Source organism: Heterocephalus glaber, unplaced genomic scaffold (genome assembly GCF_053883595.1).
Source record: "Heterocephalus glaber isolate CG9 unplaced genomic scaffold, H.glaber_assembly_v1.0 deba00000546, whole genome shotgun sequence".
NCBI classification, from domain to species: domain Eukaryota; kingdom Metazoa; phylum Chordata; class Mammalia; order Rodentia; family Bathyergidae; genus Heterocephalus; species Heterocephalus glaber.
Window position 1 is genome coordinate 13343865 of NW_028258147.1, and position 16410 is coordinate 13360274.

At 35.1% G+C, this 16410-nt stretch overlaps 1 protein-coding gene across 26 annotated transcripts in view; it reads left to right on the forward strand.

Moving 5' to 3' along the window:
• Cadps2 (calcium dependent secretion activator 2) overlaps positions 1 to 16410 on the forward strand; it is a 557170-nt gene that overhangs the window by 464452 nt on the left and 76308 nt on the right. For 25 of the 26 annotated variants that reach the window (XR_015448631.1, XR_015448632.1, XR_015448633.1 and 22 more), the window contains 2 exons: positions 3133 to 3236; positions 12538 to 12694. The exons of the other annotated variant lie outside the window; for it this stretch is intronic. Coding sequence is in view for 21 of the 25 variants with exons in the window: in XM_087204429.1 (XP_087060555.1) it covers positions 3133 to 3236; positions 12538 to 12694 (261 nt within the window). In the remaining 4 variants the exon portion in view is untranslated. The remainder of the gene's footprint in view (positions 1 to 3132; positions 3237 to 12537; positions 12695 to 16410) is intronic. 26 annotated transcript variants of the gene reach the window in all.

Consider the following 16410-nt stretch of genomic DNA (forward strand, 5'->3'; position numbering starts at 1 on the left):
TTAAAATAATACAATTCAGTAGATAAAACCCAAAATTTATAGGCAGCATGGATTCTCTAAGCTAGAACAAACCTCAGAGGTTATGTGGTTCACATATTCTTAACATTTGTTTATGGATTACTTTCATTCTTCCTTCATGGTGTCCTCTCCTTCTTCTCCATTCCCACTGTCATTCTCCCATAGTTCACTGTGTTAGGAATGGGACCCTCAGGATCCATGTCACAAAACCTCCAAATACATTCCCTAAAAGTAAATTTATTCTGAGGCCCTGCTAAGACACGTAGTTACCTATCAACAGAGGCATCCAGTCTACATATGGGCATACTGAAAGCCTACTTTGATCAACCATCTTTTCCCAGTACATTCTTGCTCTAATCAGGTAAGCATAATACATAAATATTAGGAATGAAGTTCAAGTCTTACTTTCATCACCATTTAGTTGATGTATTTTATCTCTTTGAGCAAATATTCTTATCTGTAGGTTATCCAAATTTTAAAGAGAAATTACTTAAAGCTGTTAAGAAAATTAGCATGATAACACTTAAGTATCTTGTTGTACCTGACACATAAATGGCTCTCAAGGAACTATGACAAATAACATCATCATCATCATCATCCATCATAGTCCTGTAAAATGCACCTCATTTTTCCTACAATTCCTCTTTTCTAAAGATACTTCCTCTTCATACCCAGTCAATTGTTCCTTTATCACTATGCTTATCTTTCCCCTGATGGTGCCCTAAGCCCAAATGTATTCATCAGTCTTTCCTCCCATGTCCTGCCTTACTGGTATCCAACTTTTCTTTGGATTCCAACTTTTCTTAAGGATTTCGTAAGCTCTAAACAATTAGAGCTGCCCCCAAATGGAATAAGCTGTTGTGTTATGTCAAGAGTCTCCTTGACTTTACTCTTTTTGAGGATGTTGAAATGTTCTTGAAATAGATGGAGGATTTGATAGACGATGCGTAAGAATCCTTTCAGTTTTGGTTCTGGGTTTTGAATTTGTGATCAGGAACATGTCTTAAACTACTGTTAATTTTTAAAAAATTGATCTGGCAGTCAAAGGAAATAGGGTTTATTTGGTAAGCAAAGAATTGGAATTTCTAGTACACTGAAATGGGGCAGACCTGCATAGTATCTTGGAAGCCAGCCATAATGCAAGTTTCTTGTAGGGGATTTTCATATGGACAGAAATCCTAAATTGCAAACCCATTCTGATTGGCTATTTAGGGTGCTTTCAGATAAGAGAAGGCCAATGCATACTGACTTTAATTGTTTCTCTAAGTCTAATGGAACATTCTGTTAGCAGGTGCACGTGCGATGCTCTGCAGCCTCCTGACTCTGCCTTAGAAAGCCTAAGCCTTGTTAACTTCCGTTTCTTTCACACTTCCTCCTACTTCCCACAGCTAAGAGCATTGGAGGAAAACTTGTGTGTGGTATTTGACAGGATGACTCCTAAAGAATCACAGTACTCTTTAGTCTCTGTCATAGACAAGCAGTGGCCCTCCATCTCACAGGGGAGTTTAGCAGGTTTGGGAGTCCAGGGATGTTAACCCCATGTGCATCACACTCTAACCTACAATGAGCTATAAAAGATTTTTAGTGAATAAACATTGATGTGAGAAGTATTTCACTGTATCATTACACACACTTTGAAAATAAGTTGAGACAAAAAGAATCTTCCAAATTTAAGACCAAGGTTTTAGAGAAAAGTTGAAGGAAAGGAAATATTGCAGAAAAAAATGATTCCTAAGGTCCACAGAAGCTGCTCTTTTTCTGATTTTGTTTTTATTTCCCTTGCTTACAACCTCCTTAATAAAATAGAGTCCATGAATCTAAGGTAGAGTTGCTGTGGTTTGGTTTCAGTATGGGTTCAGTGTCTTCCCCATAGGTTCCTGTGCAGGACACTTGGTCTTCATGGTGGTGGCATTGAGGTGGTAGAACCTTTAAAATGGGAGGCTTGGGGGAGGTGATTGGACGATGTGGGCACTGCCCTCGGAATAGATTAATGCTGATCTGTCAGACCTAGTCCTTGGAGTTAGTCCTTTAAAGAGGGGTTGGTACAAAGCAAAGCAATCCTATGCACTTGGTCCCTTCCACATGGCTGTTTCCCTGCCCACTTCTCCACCAAGCTGTAATAAATGGAGGTAGGGGGGCATTGCTACAAGCCAAAAAGATGGAGCTACCCGATCATAGATATTTAGCCTCCAAATTGTGAGCTAAATAAATTTCATTACTTTATAAAGTACCTTGTGTACCTTTGTTAAAGCAACGCAAAATAGACTAAGACAAAGGTTTATCTGTAAAATCTAAATGAAAGCTGTTCCTATTCAGTCTGAAAACAGGGCCAATCATTATACAGAGCCAATCTAACTTCTGCATTTACTGTATCTTAGAGTCAACTAGTTCGCTTCTCTTTTGCTGAATTAATGGGGAGCTGCACTTAATCTTATTATGGCCTGTTTTTTTACACCAATTTGGCTTAATGCTGAAAGAACTTTCAGCTTCAAAGAGTGCTGCTGCTATTCCCCATCCCTCTACCCCCACAGCTGCAAGGTGGGGTGGGATGGTGGCAGGGAAGTAGAGAAGGAAATCAGTTAATTGCAGGCTGTCAGATTTGTTTTAGGTGACTTTGTACTTCTTGAATTTAAGATCAACATGAACTATGGATGTTCAAGCTGGGAATTCAAATAGCAACAACAAAAAAAAGCCTGGGTTTTGCTAATGCCGGGAATGACTCATTTGGTGAGAATGGCATTGTATTGATAATACAATACAGAAAGAAGGAAAAGACTGTGGTATCTGCTTTCTTTGTGTTTTTGACCTTGAGGAGAAATATAACTTGTTTGATGCAGAAGTTGAGCATCTAATGTGCTGTTGCACCTGTTAGTTCTTATGTACTAAATGGCAAAGCACTTGCAGATCCCTGTGATTGCTTTGTGGGTGAAATATTTTCTGCAATCTGGTGAGCTGGGTTTTTAACAAATAATATATTCAATTGTGTTTTTTGCATCCTTTCTCTTTCAAAAGTATGCTTTCATTCTGTTTCAATACCTTGGTATTATCATTTCATCTTAGAATATGTTTGGCTTTGTATTTTCAAGGTAACATTATAATTTTTTTTAAATATAGAGACCATGAACCTGGCAACTCCTGCCAGGAAGCTGGAAGAGGTTCTTCATCTAGCAGAGCTCTGCATAGAAGTCTTACAGCAGAATGAAGAGCATCACGCAGAGGTGATCACTTGTTTTTAACAATGGTGTAAAGCTCTACTTAAAGCTCTGTCATAATGGAAGAAACACTGAAGAAGTAGCCTGAGCATAGTCTTGATACACATCTGGCTGTTCACATGTAGAAAGCTGCAACTGTATGTGAATTTCTTGATAATGAACTCCTATATATCATAAAGAATTATGTTATGGGAGAAATTATGAGATTAATCCCAGGATTCATAATGAATACAAAGCAAAGCTGGAACACAAACCCGTCTTGTGATTCCAAATTGCTTGTTTTTACTCCTGCACTATAATCACCTTAGGTTTAGAAATGTAAGTTAATCAACACTAGAATAGAAATTTTTTATAAGCTTCAAGATGAAATGGAATAGAAAAATTCATAATTGTATATCCCTAATAACTCCACCCTCCTACGAACAAACTTAAGTTTTCACTAACCTGGTATTGTTTATCATTTATAAAATTTCAGTTACACATTAACATTTACTAATGATCTATACTATTTGTTCACCAGGCAAATCGCTTATTCTAAGATGTAACATTTTCACACCTAATAGTTGTGATTTTATTTACAAAAACAAAATACTTCCTGACTTTGAATTGAGTGGGGGAAAGTGTGGAATTACATAAACACAGTAAACTTCAGTGCTCTGAGAGGGCCTTTATTCTTGAGGATGCACATGAAATGCACAAGAAGAGAAAAGACAAACATATGCATTGATAGAATATTAAAATATAATGAAGCTTAGTTCTCTGAAATACAAAAATCTACATGATCTATATTTCAACCAAATTCTTGGAAAAGAGTATTCATGAAATCTTTCTACAGGTAACTAAGTTTTATTGTTTCTGGTTATAAATATGATCATTCAAAACATCTGCTTTTAGCTCACACTATGGAATCTAGGTTTTAGCTTGCATCTGTCATGTGTGAACTTGTTATGGATATTTTATTTTAAACTGAAGAAACAGCTGCTTCAATAATTTGAAATGAATTCCCAGGAGGATCTTTTCTAGGCTCGTACCACTGCTATGTTACAATGAAAATGATCATATGATAAAATATACATGTTTTGTCTTTGTTTCTGTTAAAAGACATTATCATAAGATTAATGAGTCTTTCTAAATTAAAAAATGCTTTATTTTACAATTGCAGTATGTATTTTAGCTAATCAGGTATATCTAATATTTCTATCCAATTTGAAGAAATTAAAAATTAAACATTTAATATAATCCATCCAATCATATAGTTGCTAAAATATAATGTATCAATACAAATATTTATTTTATAATCCACAAAAAATAATTGACTTTATTGAAATAGATAATCATAACACATAAATATTCTTCTATGTGCTAAATGTAAAACTATTGTGATGACTTCTTTTTAAAATGCTTTGTAACACTATGGCATTTTTCTATTCCACGATGCTTCCAAATTCTTGGAAATCCTCAGGGAAGAGAGGTGAGTAAAATTGTTTCCAATATTTTCCTGGCATGGGATAACTCTTTATGTGAATTTAAGAGACAGCCCATTCTGATAATAGTAATTCTAAAGCCAACTTAATCCATTTTGTGGAATTATAGACTGCTTTTCTTTGAGTGGGCTAATTTTTGTTGCACCGTGTGGGTGAATGTCTATTAAAAACTGTGTACATAGTAACTGCCAACTATCTAAATCAAACAAAACCAAAGAGCCTTTGGTGTTTTGCTTTTGTCCCCCCCCCCCCGCCGCCCCCGCTTTAAATCAGGTCTAACTTTTACTCTGAGCAATACTGGAGAGTGAATTGGTCTGACTCCAAAGTCATTTCCAGAGTGAATTGGTGGGCTGCACTCTACACTGAGATCTATTTTGCTGGATGTTCAAGCTAGAGTTTCTTGACTCCCTGAAAGAGCACCTAGCTCAGCTCCCTGGAGGAGGTTAATGTGTCTGCCTCAGAGAGACCCTCAAGTGGTTTGTGTGTCAGCCCCTTTCTTTTCATTCTACTTCTCTCCACAGTGGTGGTTTACTTTACAGGGCTGAGAGGTTGTTTCCATCCTTCAACAATTTTCAGTTAAGCAGGTTTCATGTCCTTCAGATCTTTGACAGTAACTTACTTACCAGGCAGTCTTGCCTTCTCTCTGAAGGCCTCTCAACCTCTGCTTACAGGCTTTTCTTTAGAATTCCTGTGTTTTCTCCTCAGATGATTTAAGCTCCTTCCCAGAATATCTTTAAAGCTGTCTCCACACTTCAGTGACTAACACATCTGACCAGAAATTTCAGGCAAACTGTTCTGAGAATTCCTCATCCAAAAGCCACTCACTTTGACAAAGCTGGGAAGTCCTAGCACCTACTGGGAAAGCTTTTGGTTTTCCCAGAAGACTCCTTCTGCACAGCATTTTTCTGATGAGAAAGCAGTCCCAGAAAGGTTGAGCAATTTGTCAAAGGTGCCCAGCTAGTTTGTAACTAGATGAAAACTCAGACCAGACTCCCAGCAAACATTTTCTAATTCAGTCATTGCTGTCTTCCTGTTTAAGTATACTGGTTGGAGTTTCACTTAACATAACGATTTCCAGTTCTATCTGTGTTGTTACAAATGGTAGGATTTCATGATTTCTTATAGCTGATTAACATTCTGTTGTGTATATGCACCCATCTTTTTTTATTAAGCAGTTGATGAGCACTTAGGTTGTTTCCGTTTCTTGGCTGTTGTGAATAGTACTGCAACAAATATGGGAGAGTACGTGTCCTTTCTACCTACTGATTTTCTTTTCTTCGGATGTATAACCAGAAGTGAGATTGCTGAATCATATAGTAGTTCTATTTGTAACTTTTTGCAGAGCTTTCATACAATTTTCTATAATGATCATACTAATTTACCTTACTACCAACAGTCTGCAAAGGTTCCCTGTTCTCCATGTCCTCACCAGCAGGTTATCATTTGTATCATTTGTACTCTTGGTAATGGCCATTCCAAGTGAAATGGAGTGATAGCTCAGTCTGGTTTGGATTTGTATCCCCCTAATCATTAACACTATTGCACATTTGTTCATATACTGTGTTCATTTGCATGTCTTCCTTTCAGAAGCATCTGCGTAGGTCTGTTTCCCATTTTGTAAGCAGATTTTTTATTACTAAGTGAATACTTTATACATTCTGGGTATCATCCCCTTGTTAAGTGTGTAGTTTGCAAATATTTTCTCCCATTCTGTGCATTGTCTCTACATCCTGTTGATCACTGCTTCTGCTACACAGAAGTGTTTTAGTTTGATGTAATGCCATTTGTTTATTTTGATCTTACTTTGGGGGTTTTAGCCAAAAGAAATCATTACCCATTCCAATGTATTTTTCCTATATTTTCTTCTAAGAATGTCATATTTTCAGCTCTTACATTTAATCCTTTAATCCACTTTGAGTTGATTTTTGTAACTGATGAGAGAAAGGGGTCTAGTTTCATTCTCCTGAATGTGAATATTCTAGCAACTTTTTTCCAAAAAACTATTGTCCTTTCTCCAATGTGTGCTTTTAGACTTTTGTCAAAGATCAGTTGGCTGTAGAAGTCTGAGTTTGCTTCTAGGCACTCTTTTTTGTTCCATTGATCTATGTCTTTTTAAATACCAATTCCATGCTGTTTTAATTACTATAGCTTTATAGTATATTTTAAAGTCAAGTAATATAATGCCTTCTTCTGTGTTCTTTTTGCTCACAATTGCTTTAACTATTCTGGGATTTTTTGCATAAATTCTTTTATTGGAACATTTTAGGTATACAACATGTTTACATTTATCATTGGGTTCTTGTATATTCTGAGATTTTTTGTGGTTCCATATGAATTCGATTTTTTTTAGTTTTCTTAAGAAAGTCATTAATACTTTGATAATCATTGCATTAATTCCATAGGTGGATATTCTGACAATATTAAGTATTCCAATCCATGAACATGGATGTCTTCCATTTCTATATGCTCTCTTCAATGTCTATTATCAGTGTTTTATAGTTTTTAATTGCAGAGATCTTTAACCTCTTTGATTAAATTTCTTCCTAGAATGAGGGGTGATGGCACATCCCTGCAATCCTAGCTACTCAAAAGGCTGAGGCAGGAGGATGAGGAGGCTCAAGGCCAGCCTGCACAATTTAGCAGTACTCTGTCTCAAAAGAAAAACGTGCTGAGGATGTACCCTGGCCCCTGGATTCACTCTCCAGTGAGAGAGAGAGACAGACAAACAGAGACAGACAAAAAGAGAGACAGAGATTATTCCTATATACTTAATTTTTAAATATGTTAAAATAATAATACATTACAATGACATGAAGCTCTTTTGTTTATTTCAATATTTATGTGTGAACCTGATAAGCAAGGCAGTAATCAAAATTGTAAATCAGAAGAATTATAAAAATCTTGTATTAGTTTGATGCTACTTCAGGTATTGCCCTGAATGTTCTAGTCCATTCTACTTGCCCCTTCAAAGAGCTTAAATATTCCTAGAATATGGCCTTCCCATACACTCTGAGCTGTGTGTGAGTGTGTGTACACGTAAGTGGCAGGGGCAGGGAAACTAGACATTGGATTTTCACCAAAACTTTAGGATCACCTACAAATTACAGGATCACAGACTAATGTCATCTTGGGAGGGAAAAAGAATATCAAATATATTCCAAAGTCAGGTTCACTGCTTTTGATCACTTGAGCAGATAACCTCCTTTTTCTGTTTTAAATTATAAATTTTATTATATTTTGAGAATAAAAATAATCAAATGCCATAAAGGTATAAGATCCCAATGATGAATGTAACTGTGTTGTATACCTAAAATATACCAATAAACTTAATGGAAAAAAAATAATCAAATGCCTCAGACATCAGAGAAATTAGGAAATATTTTAAAAATCAGATCATAATAGATGTTTCTGGCAATAAAAAAAATCAAAGGACATTAACAACTTTCTGACCTGCAAAGCGTAGATGGTTGACTGGTTGGCAGATGGATGGATGATGGACAGCCAGTGTCCCTTTTGTAGTTATTTAAGAAGAGACTGTATGTATATGTAAGACTTGACCTCTAGACCCTAGCTGAGCTAGATTCAAATCACTGCTCTCTCACCTACCAACTCTATGACCCGAGCAAGGGACTTAATCTCTGTTTGCTAGAATAAAATAAGGGCAATTACTCCATCTACCAGAAAGGATTGTTTGGTGAATTACATTTTTATAAAATTTGTAGAACAGTACTTGGTTCATCAAAGTCAAGGCCTTCACACTGAGCTATATGCCCTCCTTTTGCAGGGTGAGGGGTGAGACAAATTCTAAGTTGCTGAGCATGAGATGGAATTTGATCCTCATACCTCATCCTCGCATTATTGTGATTGCAGGTGTGCGCCACCACATCAGTTTGGACATTGTTTTTAAATCACACAAACTCACATTATAAAAACTATGTGAATTTTAACATCTTTTTGTAATTTCCAATAACCATATTTACATTTTATAGCAGTAAATTTTTAACTGACTTGATTTTTCACATGGGCAAATATTGCTGTTGTCAACTTGCAGATAAAGGAAGGGGAATCCACACACAGGGAAATGATGTGTCTCTGATTACTTCAGTCCCACCACTAAATTCAGAAGCTCTACTTTGCTTTCAGGTTCAGGGTTTATTCTTACTTGCCACTGCTTTGAGTTGTATTTAGTAAGGAGACCAAGCCTTCAAAGTATTATCAGCCTATCACATCCTTTTATTTCCCTCTTAAGCACCTTACACATTGCCTTCTGTCTCTGCCATCTCTTTATACTAATTAGTAGCTCAGCATTAGAGCCAAGATAGTGTTAGCCCACATAATCATGACTTTTGATTGCTGCCCCACTGACAGATGTTTTTCCTAGAAGGGTTTTCTCTTGCCTGGTGGAGCCCCTGATGCTGCTGAACCTTTGCCACCTGCCATGAAGTGGTACTGTGGGGGGAAAATTACGTAGCCTCTCTTCTTGTCTCCAACCCAGGGTGGGGCAACTGCCACCAGTGGAATAGTAAGAAAGAGAAATGCCCTTGTGTCTTCACAGTAACTGCAACTCTCACTTTGAATTTTTAAAGACAATGGTTGCTTAAAGCTTTCTCCGGTCATTATTAGAATAGCAGGGACTCATCACGGATTGGCTTACATTCATCAGGAATAACACCAGGAGTACAATTTGAGGTATAAATATATACTTCTGAAAGATATGATGAGATTGTCTAGGTGATGACCAAATCTTAAAGCTGTTTTTTTAAAGTTATATTCCATTATATTTTATTCTCCACCCTGACGCATCCAAGTTACTTTAAAACAAGCTTTGAGATATTTTCTCAAAGCCTTGAAATCATCTTGACCTAACATGACTGTTATTTCCTAAATTTTAACCTTCTGCAAAGGTATTGGCTGTTAACTAGAAGAGAGATTTTGAAAATGTCTCTCTTTGCAGTACTGCTTTCTTACTAGGATTTCTATACTGCTAATCTCGGGTTCTACTTTGGTTCATCACCACTGTACCTCTAAAGGGCAAGAACAATAGGTGTAGGGAAATCGTGTATCCATTCTGTTTTTTATTGTTAGGCTATTTTTCATATACCTATTCTAATAGCTATTTAACCTAAAAAATCAAAGATAATATTTGCAAAGGACAGTATGCTCAATTTACATAGAACAGAGCATTCCCAATAAGTTTTCAAATCCACATATTTATCACAACATTGAGCCAGACATTAAAATGTCCCTAACTCTTGTCTATTATTTATTCATTCTTTTTTTTTGGTACCGGGCATTGAACTTGGATCCTTGCACTTGCGCAGCAGGCAGCAAAACCACTGAGCTAAATCCCCAGCCCTATTTATTCAAAATACATTTTTCTCCTTAAGTCAACTTTCTTCTTCGCCATATTGGAGATTGAAGCGAGGGCTTTCTCACTGAGCTGTATCCTTAATTCTTATTTCTTTTGAAACAGGATCTTTCTAAGTCTCTACATTGCTCAGACTTATCTCAAACTTTTGATGCTCCTGCCTCAGTTTCTCATGGTGCTGAGATTACAGGCATGGTGATGCCTGGCTCCTTATGTCAACTTTTTCTCCTATTGATCAACTGCTAGTTATGTGGCAATTTTTATATTAATATTTTATTGTAATATCTATTAAGGCCACAACCACAATACATTTTGATAAAATAGTGTAAACATTTTATAATTTGCTTTTTTGTGTTGATTTATCTTTCAGTTACGATATAGTTTACAGTTGAATAAATTAAATAAAATTTGAAAATAAAAGTGGACTTCTCCAACTTTATTTTTTTTAATATTTTTGATGAATAATTTTAATTGGGAGAATAACAAAAATATCTGTATCACAGAAGTCTGTATTTTTTATAGTTACTTGGTTAAAAGATCATGATACTGCCTAAAACTCAGTAGAAGCATAGAAGAAGACCTGCAAGACAGTTCACTAAAAATGGTCCTTAAAACCCTCCTACATTTGTATGGGAATGTAAACTAGTAAAACCACCATGAAAATCTGTATGGAGATTCTGCAAAAAACTAACAATAGAATTCCATTTGACCTAGCCATACCTCTCCTGGGTATATTCCCAAAAGAGTTAAAGATATTTTACAGTAGTGATACATGTATACCCATGTTCATAGCTGCATAATTTACATTAATTAAGCTCTGAAGCATCTTAGATCTCCATCAGAAGACAAATGGGCAAAAAAATATGGTATATATGTACAGTGGAACACTACTTAGCCATAAAGAATAAAATAATGTGATTTATAGAAAATCACATTTTAAGTAAAATAAGTCAGCATGAAAATTAGATATCACATGGTTTTGCTTGTTTGAAAAACCTAAATCATAAATAAATATGAGTAAAATAGAGATTCTAGAAAATAAAAAGGCAGACTTTTTAGAGATATGGATGGTAATCAGGGAAGGAAAGAGAGAATTAAGGACAGGGTAAAAGGATGAAAAATGATCAAGATATGATATATACATGCATCAATTCCCCAAAAGAAACATAATCATTAGGTATTACAAATATACACTAATAATAAAAAAGGGAAAATGGTACTTATATGCGTGAAGAGTTGTTTAAATTTATTTATAATTAGAGAAATTATACAAAGTACAAAGTGAAATTGTACAAAGTAAAACAAAACTAAAACCAAAGAAGTCCCCATTGCTTTCAAGAACTCTAAAAGCTAAGTATTATCCTCTCCTACCAAAAAGCAGAAATATTTTTAAAGTGATTACATGTATTAGCTAAAAGGCAACAAAGTGCCTAGCTAAGTAGAAAGTGATGACTAGAACACACAGAAATTACCCATACAGTGTTTACAGTCTAACTTAAGAGGCAGACATTAAAAGTCATATATGTAATCTAATAAGTAGTGCTAGGTACTGTGAAATAAAAACACTAGATATCTGAGTGTCTATCAAGGAGGATCTAATCTGTATTCAAGTGTCAGTAAATCCTCTTTATGAAGTTATATTTTAGACCCACAGCAAGGAGATGATACAAAGCTTTGTGTGTCATGTTTCAAGTTTTACTGTAAATTGAGACGCTTAAAAAAAGAATTTAAAAAGGCGTTAGTGTGATCCTGTTTGTGATTTAACATTATAAAATTACCATCCACTGCTATATGAAGAATGGACAGGGACAAACATTTTTCCTAGAGAGGAATTTGCAATGTGTAAAGACTCTTAAAATATCTTTTAATCCACTAATTCTTAGTTTTTCCTAAGGAAATTGTCAGTATTATATTCACAGGATTTTTATATAAAAATACTTAGTGCACTATGGATGCAAATTGGAGATAGCCATTTCAGTAGGAGAATAACAGTATATCTTTAATGTAGAATAGTATACTGTCGTTAAAAGTAAAATCAGAGGAAATTACTGTGGACTATAATGTCAAATGTGTTGTTCTCTTCACATGAAAAAAAGAAATATTACATAAACATAAATACACCAAACACATTCATGGTAGTTATATTAAAAATATGATATGTTTAAAAATTTTGTTTTCTATTATAAATCTCCTAATGTTGTAAATTAAACATTAATTTTTATAGAACAATGTATGACTTTGTATATTTTATTTCTAGTTTAGATTTCATAATTTATAGATAAATACCAAATTATTGAAATATACATTCTATGCTTTTCTTGTCACAAAATATTAGATTTTGTTGCACTTGTTTGTGAAATTAAGATATGTTGCAAAGTGTTCTCAAGTCTCACCATATCTGTGTACATTTCTAACAAGCAACCTATTTCTGCTTTCTTTCTTTATGCTCTTATAGGCATTTGCCTGGTGGCCTGATTTATTGGCTGAGCATGCAGAGAAATTTTGGGCTTTATTCACAGTAGATATGGATACTGCACTGGAGGCTCAACCACAAGACTCCTGGGATAGTTTTCCTCTTTTCCAACTGCTTAATAATTTCCTCAGAAATGACTGTGAGCACTTGTATTTTCTCTCATATGTGAAATGGGGAGGCGGGAGAACGCCATTTGTGTAAATGTGTATGTACCCTAGCCCTGCCCCTGCAAGAGCAGTGTTGGCTGATGTCAGTGTCTGCTTAGCCTTTGCAGCTATATCATGCCAAGGTCTGGGTGAGACCAGTGACAGCCCCACATTCCTTCACTGAGTTCTGAAGTTCCTCTTGTTCCTACCCTCTGGCCTCCACTGAGGACTGATAACACAGGCACCCTTCTCATTGCACCATGTAAATCAGAAAATCTACCCAAGTCAGCACTTCTGAAGTACTTAAGAATGCTTGCATCTCAGAGACCTCAGAAATCTGTCATTATTCTACAAATCATTCTATGTGAGAGCTCCTAGTACCATGCATTGTGCTGATACTCTTGGCCCGAGAGTGGATTTATCTCTTCAGATGATAGTATTTTGTTGCTAAGTGGTATGACCTGCCCATTCAACATTGAGAATTTAAAGAGAATGTAAAGGTCCTCTATGGAGACTTTTTTCTCAATGCAGCGATGACTTTTATAGGTACTCTAGTAGACTGTCTAACAGCAGTGCATCATTGACCAAGTTAAACTGCCTCCTCCTAACCTCTGTTCTAACTTGTTCTCCTTGATCAGTGAGACAGTCATCTTCTGTCCTGAATTTTCTTCTTCAGTGCATTATTCCCAGGTCATTTAAATCTTCCTCACATGATAGGATTTTATGTCCATTACCACTCTCATCACCTACCTGAACAGACCTCACTCCACTTCTCAGTGTGGCCCTGGAGTGTGGTGCTAAGAACCCAGTGCTCACCTTGTGACCTGAATCACCCAGACCCTAGTGAGAAGGACTGTTCTTCTGCCCTATCTTCCTGAACCTTGGGGGGTGCCTTCCCTCCCCAAGGATGACACTGTTGATATGTTTAAAACTTTCTAAGTGTTAAAACTACACATCTTTTTGTTACTCTCTTCCCAAAAGGCCATTACTAAATTTTCCTACTTTTAAACTTAAATCTTATGTTTTTTACAGTTGTCTTTCCTTTTTAAAAATGTTACTGTGTTGGTTTTGCTCCTCACTATAGTTTAATGTTTATCTTTCTTCAGTTGTTGCCTTTGAGTCTGCTAAAAATTGCTGAGGGTTAAGGGGAAATTTACATAGAGAAGAAATTTTGTGTACCATTGTACTCCTTGTGGGCATCCTAGATTTAGAACATTAAGCAGGTTAAGAACCTCTGTCCTGGGAAGAGATGTCATGTATAGAAATTAATAATGTTAGCTTTGGTGCCAAACAGATTTGCATTTCTCTGCCACTTACTGTTTGATCTCTGACAACAGTTTAACCTCTAAGCTTTATGTTCTGTACCTATAAAAGAAAGAAAATAGCACCAACAATATCATTGGTTATGATTAAATAAAATAATAATAGATGCTACATAAAATTATAGATGCTATCAGTTTTCAGTCTAAATTTTTTCTTTAATCCTTTAGTCATCTTTTCTTCTATTCAATTTCATTGTATTCCCAAAATAGGCCATTATAAAGTCAAAGAACTGACAATTCCTCCTTTGGATTCAATCACAGTGCCTCCTGTCAGAAGTTGCTAGTGCCCACATTTAATTATCCATATAAAGTTTATTCATTCTGCATATTAGCCTTAGCCAGTTTTGAAGGTCCAATTTGGTTCCCACTTGCCACCTAGCAGACTTTGGATGACCTCTTCATTTCTCGGTCTCTTATTATCACTCACATTCTGCTAACTACAAGTCTGATTTTTAATCTTATCTGAAGGCACATATAATAATAAACCTGCCAAAAATTAATACATGCATTAATTTCCTAAATAAGGATAATGAAGTGTAGGATTTTTTTTCTAACACTGCTTTCCTTATTTGAATGAAAATTTGTGAATAAATTATGTTTAGATTTACATTGGAGTTTATTAAAAAGTTATTTAATAATGTTAACAGTCAAGCAATTAGTACAGTTGATAAATTATTTAACTTATTCAAAATATTTAAATTTGTTTTATAGCAAAAACAAAACATTTTATAGATTTCTTAGAAATGTTCTTGGGAAACCACTACTACAACTCTAATGTTTTAAAATCTTTTTATATTTACTCTTGAGAAGAGTTCTTTTTTTTATTACTTAAATTATTTTATTGGTACATTTAGGTATACAACACATTTACATTTCTCATTGGGAACTTGTACCTTTACATGATGCATCTTAGTTCTTATTTTTTCCCCATTCCTAGCCCTCCCTTCACCCCCTCCACCCTTCCCTATTTACAAAGACTTTGTTTCCATTTTTTCCATTTCTCATCATTTTTCCTTCCCCTTCTTTCCTTTCCCCTGTTCCTCCCACTAATCCTACCCCTTTGGACCTTTTCTTCCTATTTTGCATTATCAATGATTCATTCTAATCATTGGTACATTAGTTCTTGTATTACAAGTTTAAATTTTTGTCTTATCACTACAAGAACCACAAAATTTTAATTTTCAGGTAGATTTGCAAGTATTTAATTCACAAAAATTTCATATTCTTCTGTCTTATATCATTTCTATAACATGACTACTACTAAATATGTATTGTTTTATGCTACTTGTTGTTCAGTACTCATTCTGATTCGAGAAGCATTTACTACTGACCTCTTTTGAGCACTGTGAATTTTGAGAGTAAGTATAGATCTTAGCTTATATTTTTCAGTGATTAGCAGATTTTAGAAAACATCAATTATTTCTGAGAAAAACAGCTCCTTTATGTAGTGAGGTAAATAGAAAAGTTCCCCAGTGCCATAATTTCCTTTTAGTATGAGGAGTGTGGTGTGATCTGGGGAATTGAAATAGAATGCAGTAACTTTCACCACGAACTCATAAGTTCCTTCCTAAAGCCAAGACCAATGAGTAGTATCTCAGTGGTTGGTAAAACATAATTTTCTAGCTATCATCCTTGATGATAATAATGAATATTATTAATAATTATATTTGTCTCATTACATTCATTGCTCAGATGGAGACTTAGTGAATTCAGTTCAATTGTTTAATGTCCACTCAAGCTGCCCCCAAATTATCCTCTTAGAAATCTATGGGAAAACATTGAGCATCTATCCTGTTAGCCCTCTTTGAAAAAAGAAAATAGCCTTGGCACTGCAGTTTTTGCCATATTGACCCAATTAGAGTTACAGATCAAATCCCAATTAATTGTAGCTTCAAATAGCTCAGGGTACTAGAAACAGAGAGCTCTGAATAGCCACGCTTGGGAAGGGAGATAATTTGCTGAATAATACTGTTTACTAACAATTCTCTATGTGTATGTGTGTGTTATAAAAGGTGTGCTACTATTTCTGTATAGATCTTAAATTATTGTGATTTATTACTAAGAAACAATTCATAGTAAAATTACTAATTATTACTAATAAATAACTAGTCTCACTTTTCTTTTCTAAAATGTAAAATTGCTAAGACCTCTCAAACAAATGGAAATATTAGAATCTAGACATTCTCTGCAGCTTGAGAACTTTACAACAGAGGAATTATTTTTCATGAAAAAATTCAGATGTTCCAATAAGTTATTTGCCTTTTTTATTATAATCTTTATGCTTTGATATTTTTAACTAGGTGTTTATATTCAGGCATGTGGAGGGGATTTTAAACAAGCTTCTTCATTTTCCTGCTGAGAAAACTAACTCCCTAAAAGGCGGGGAG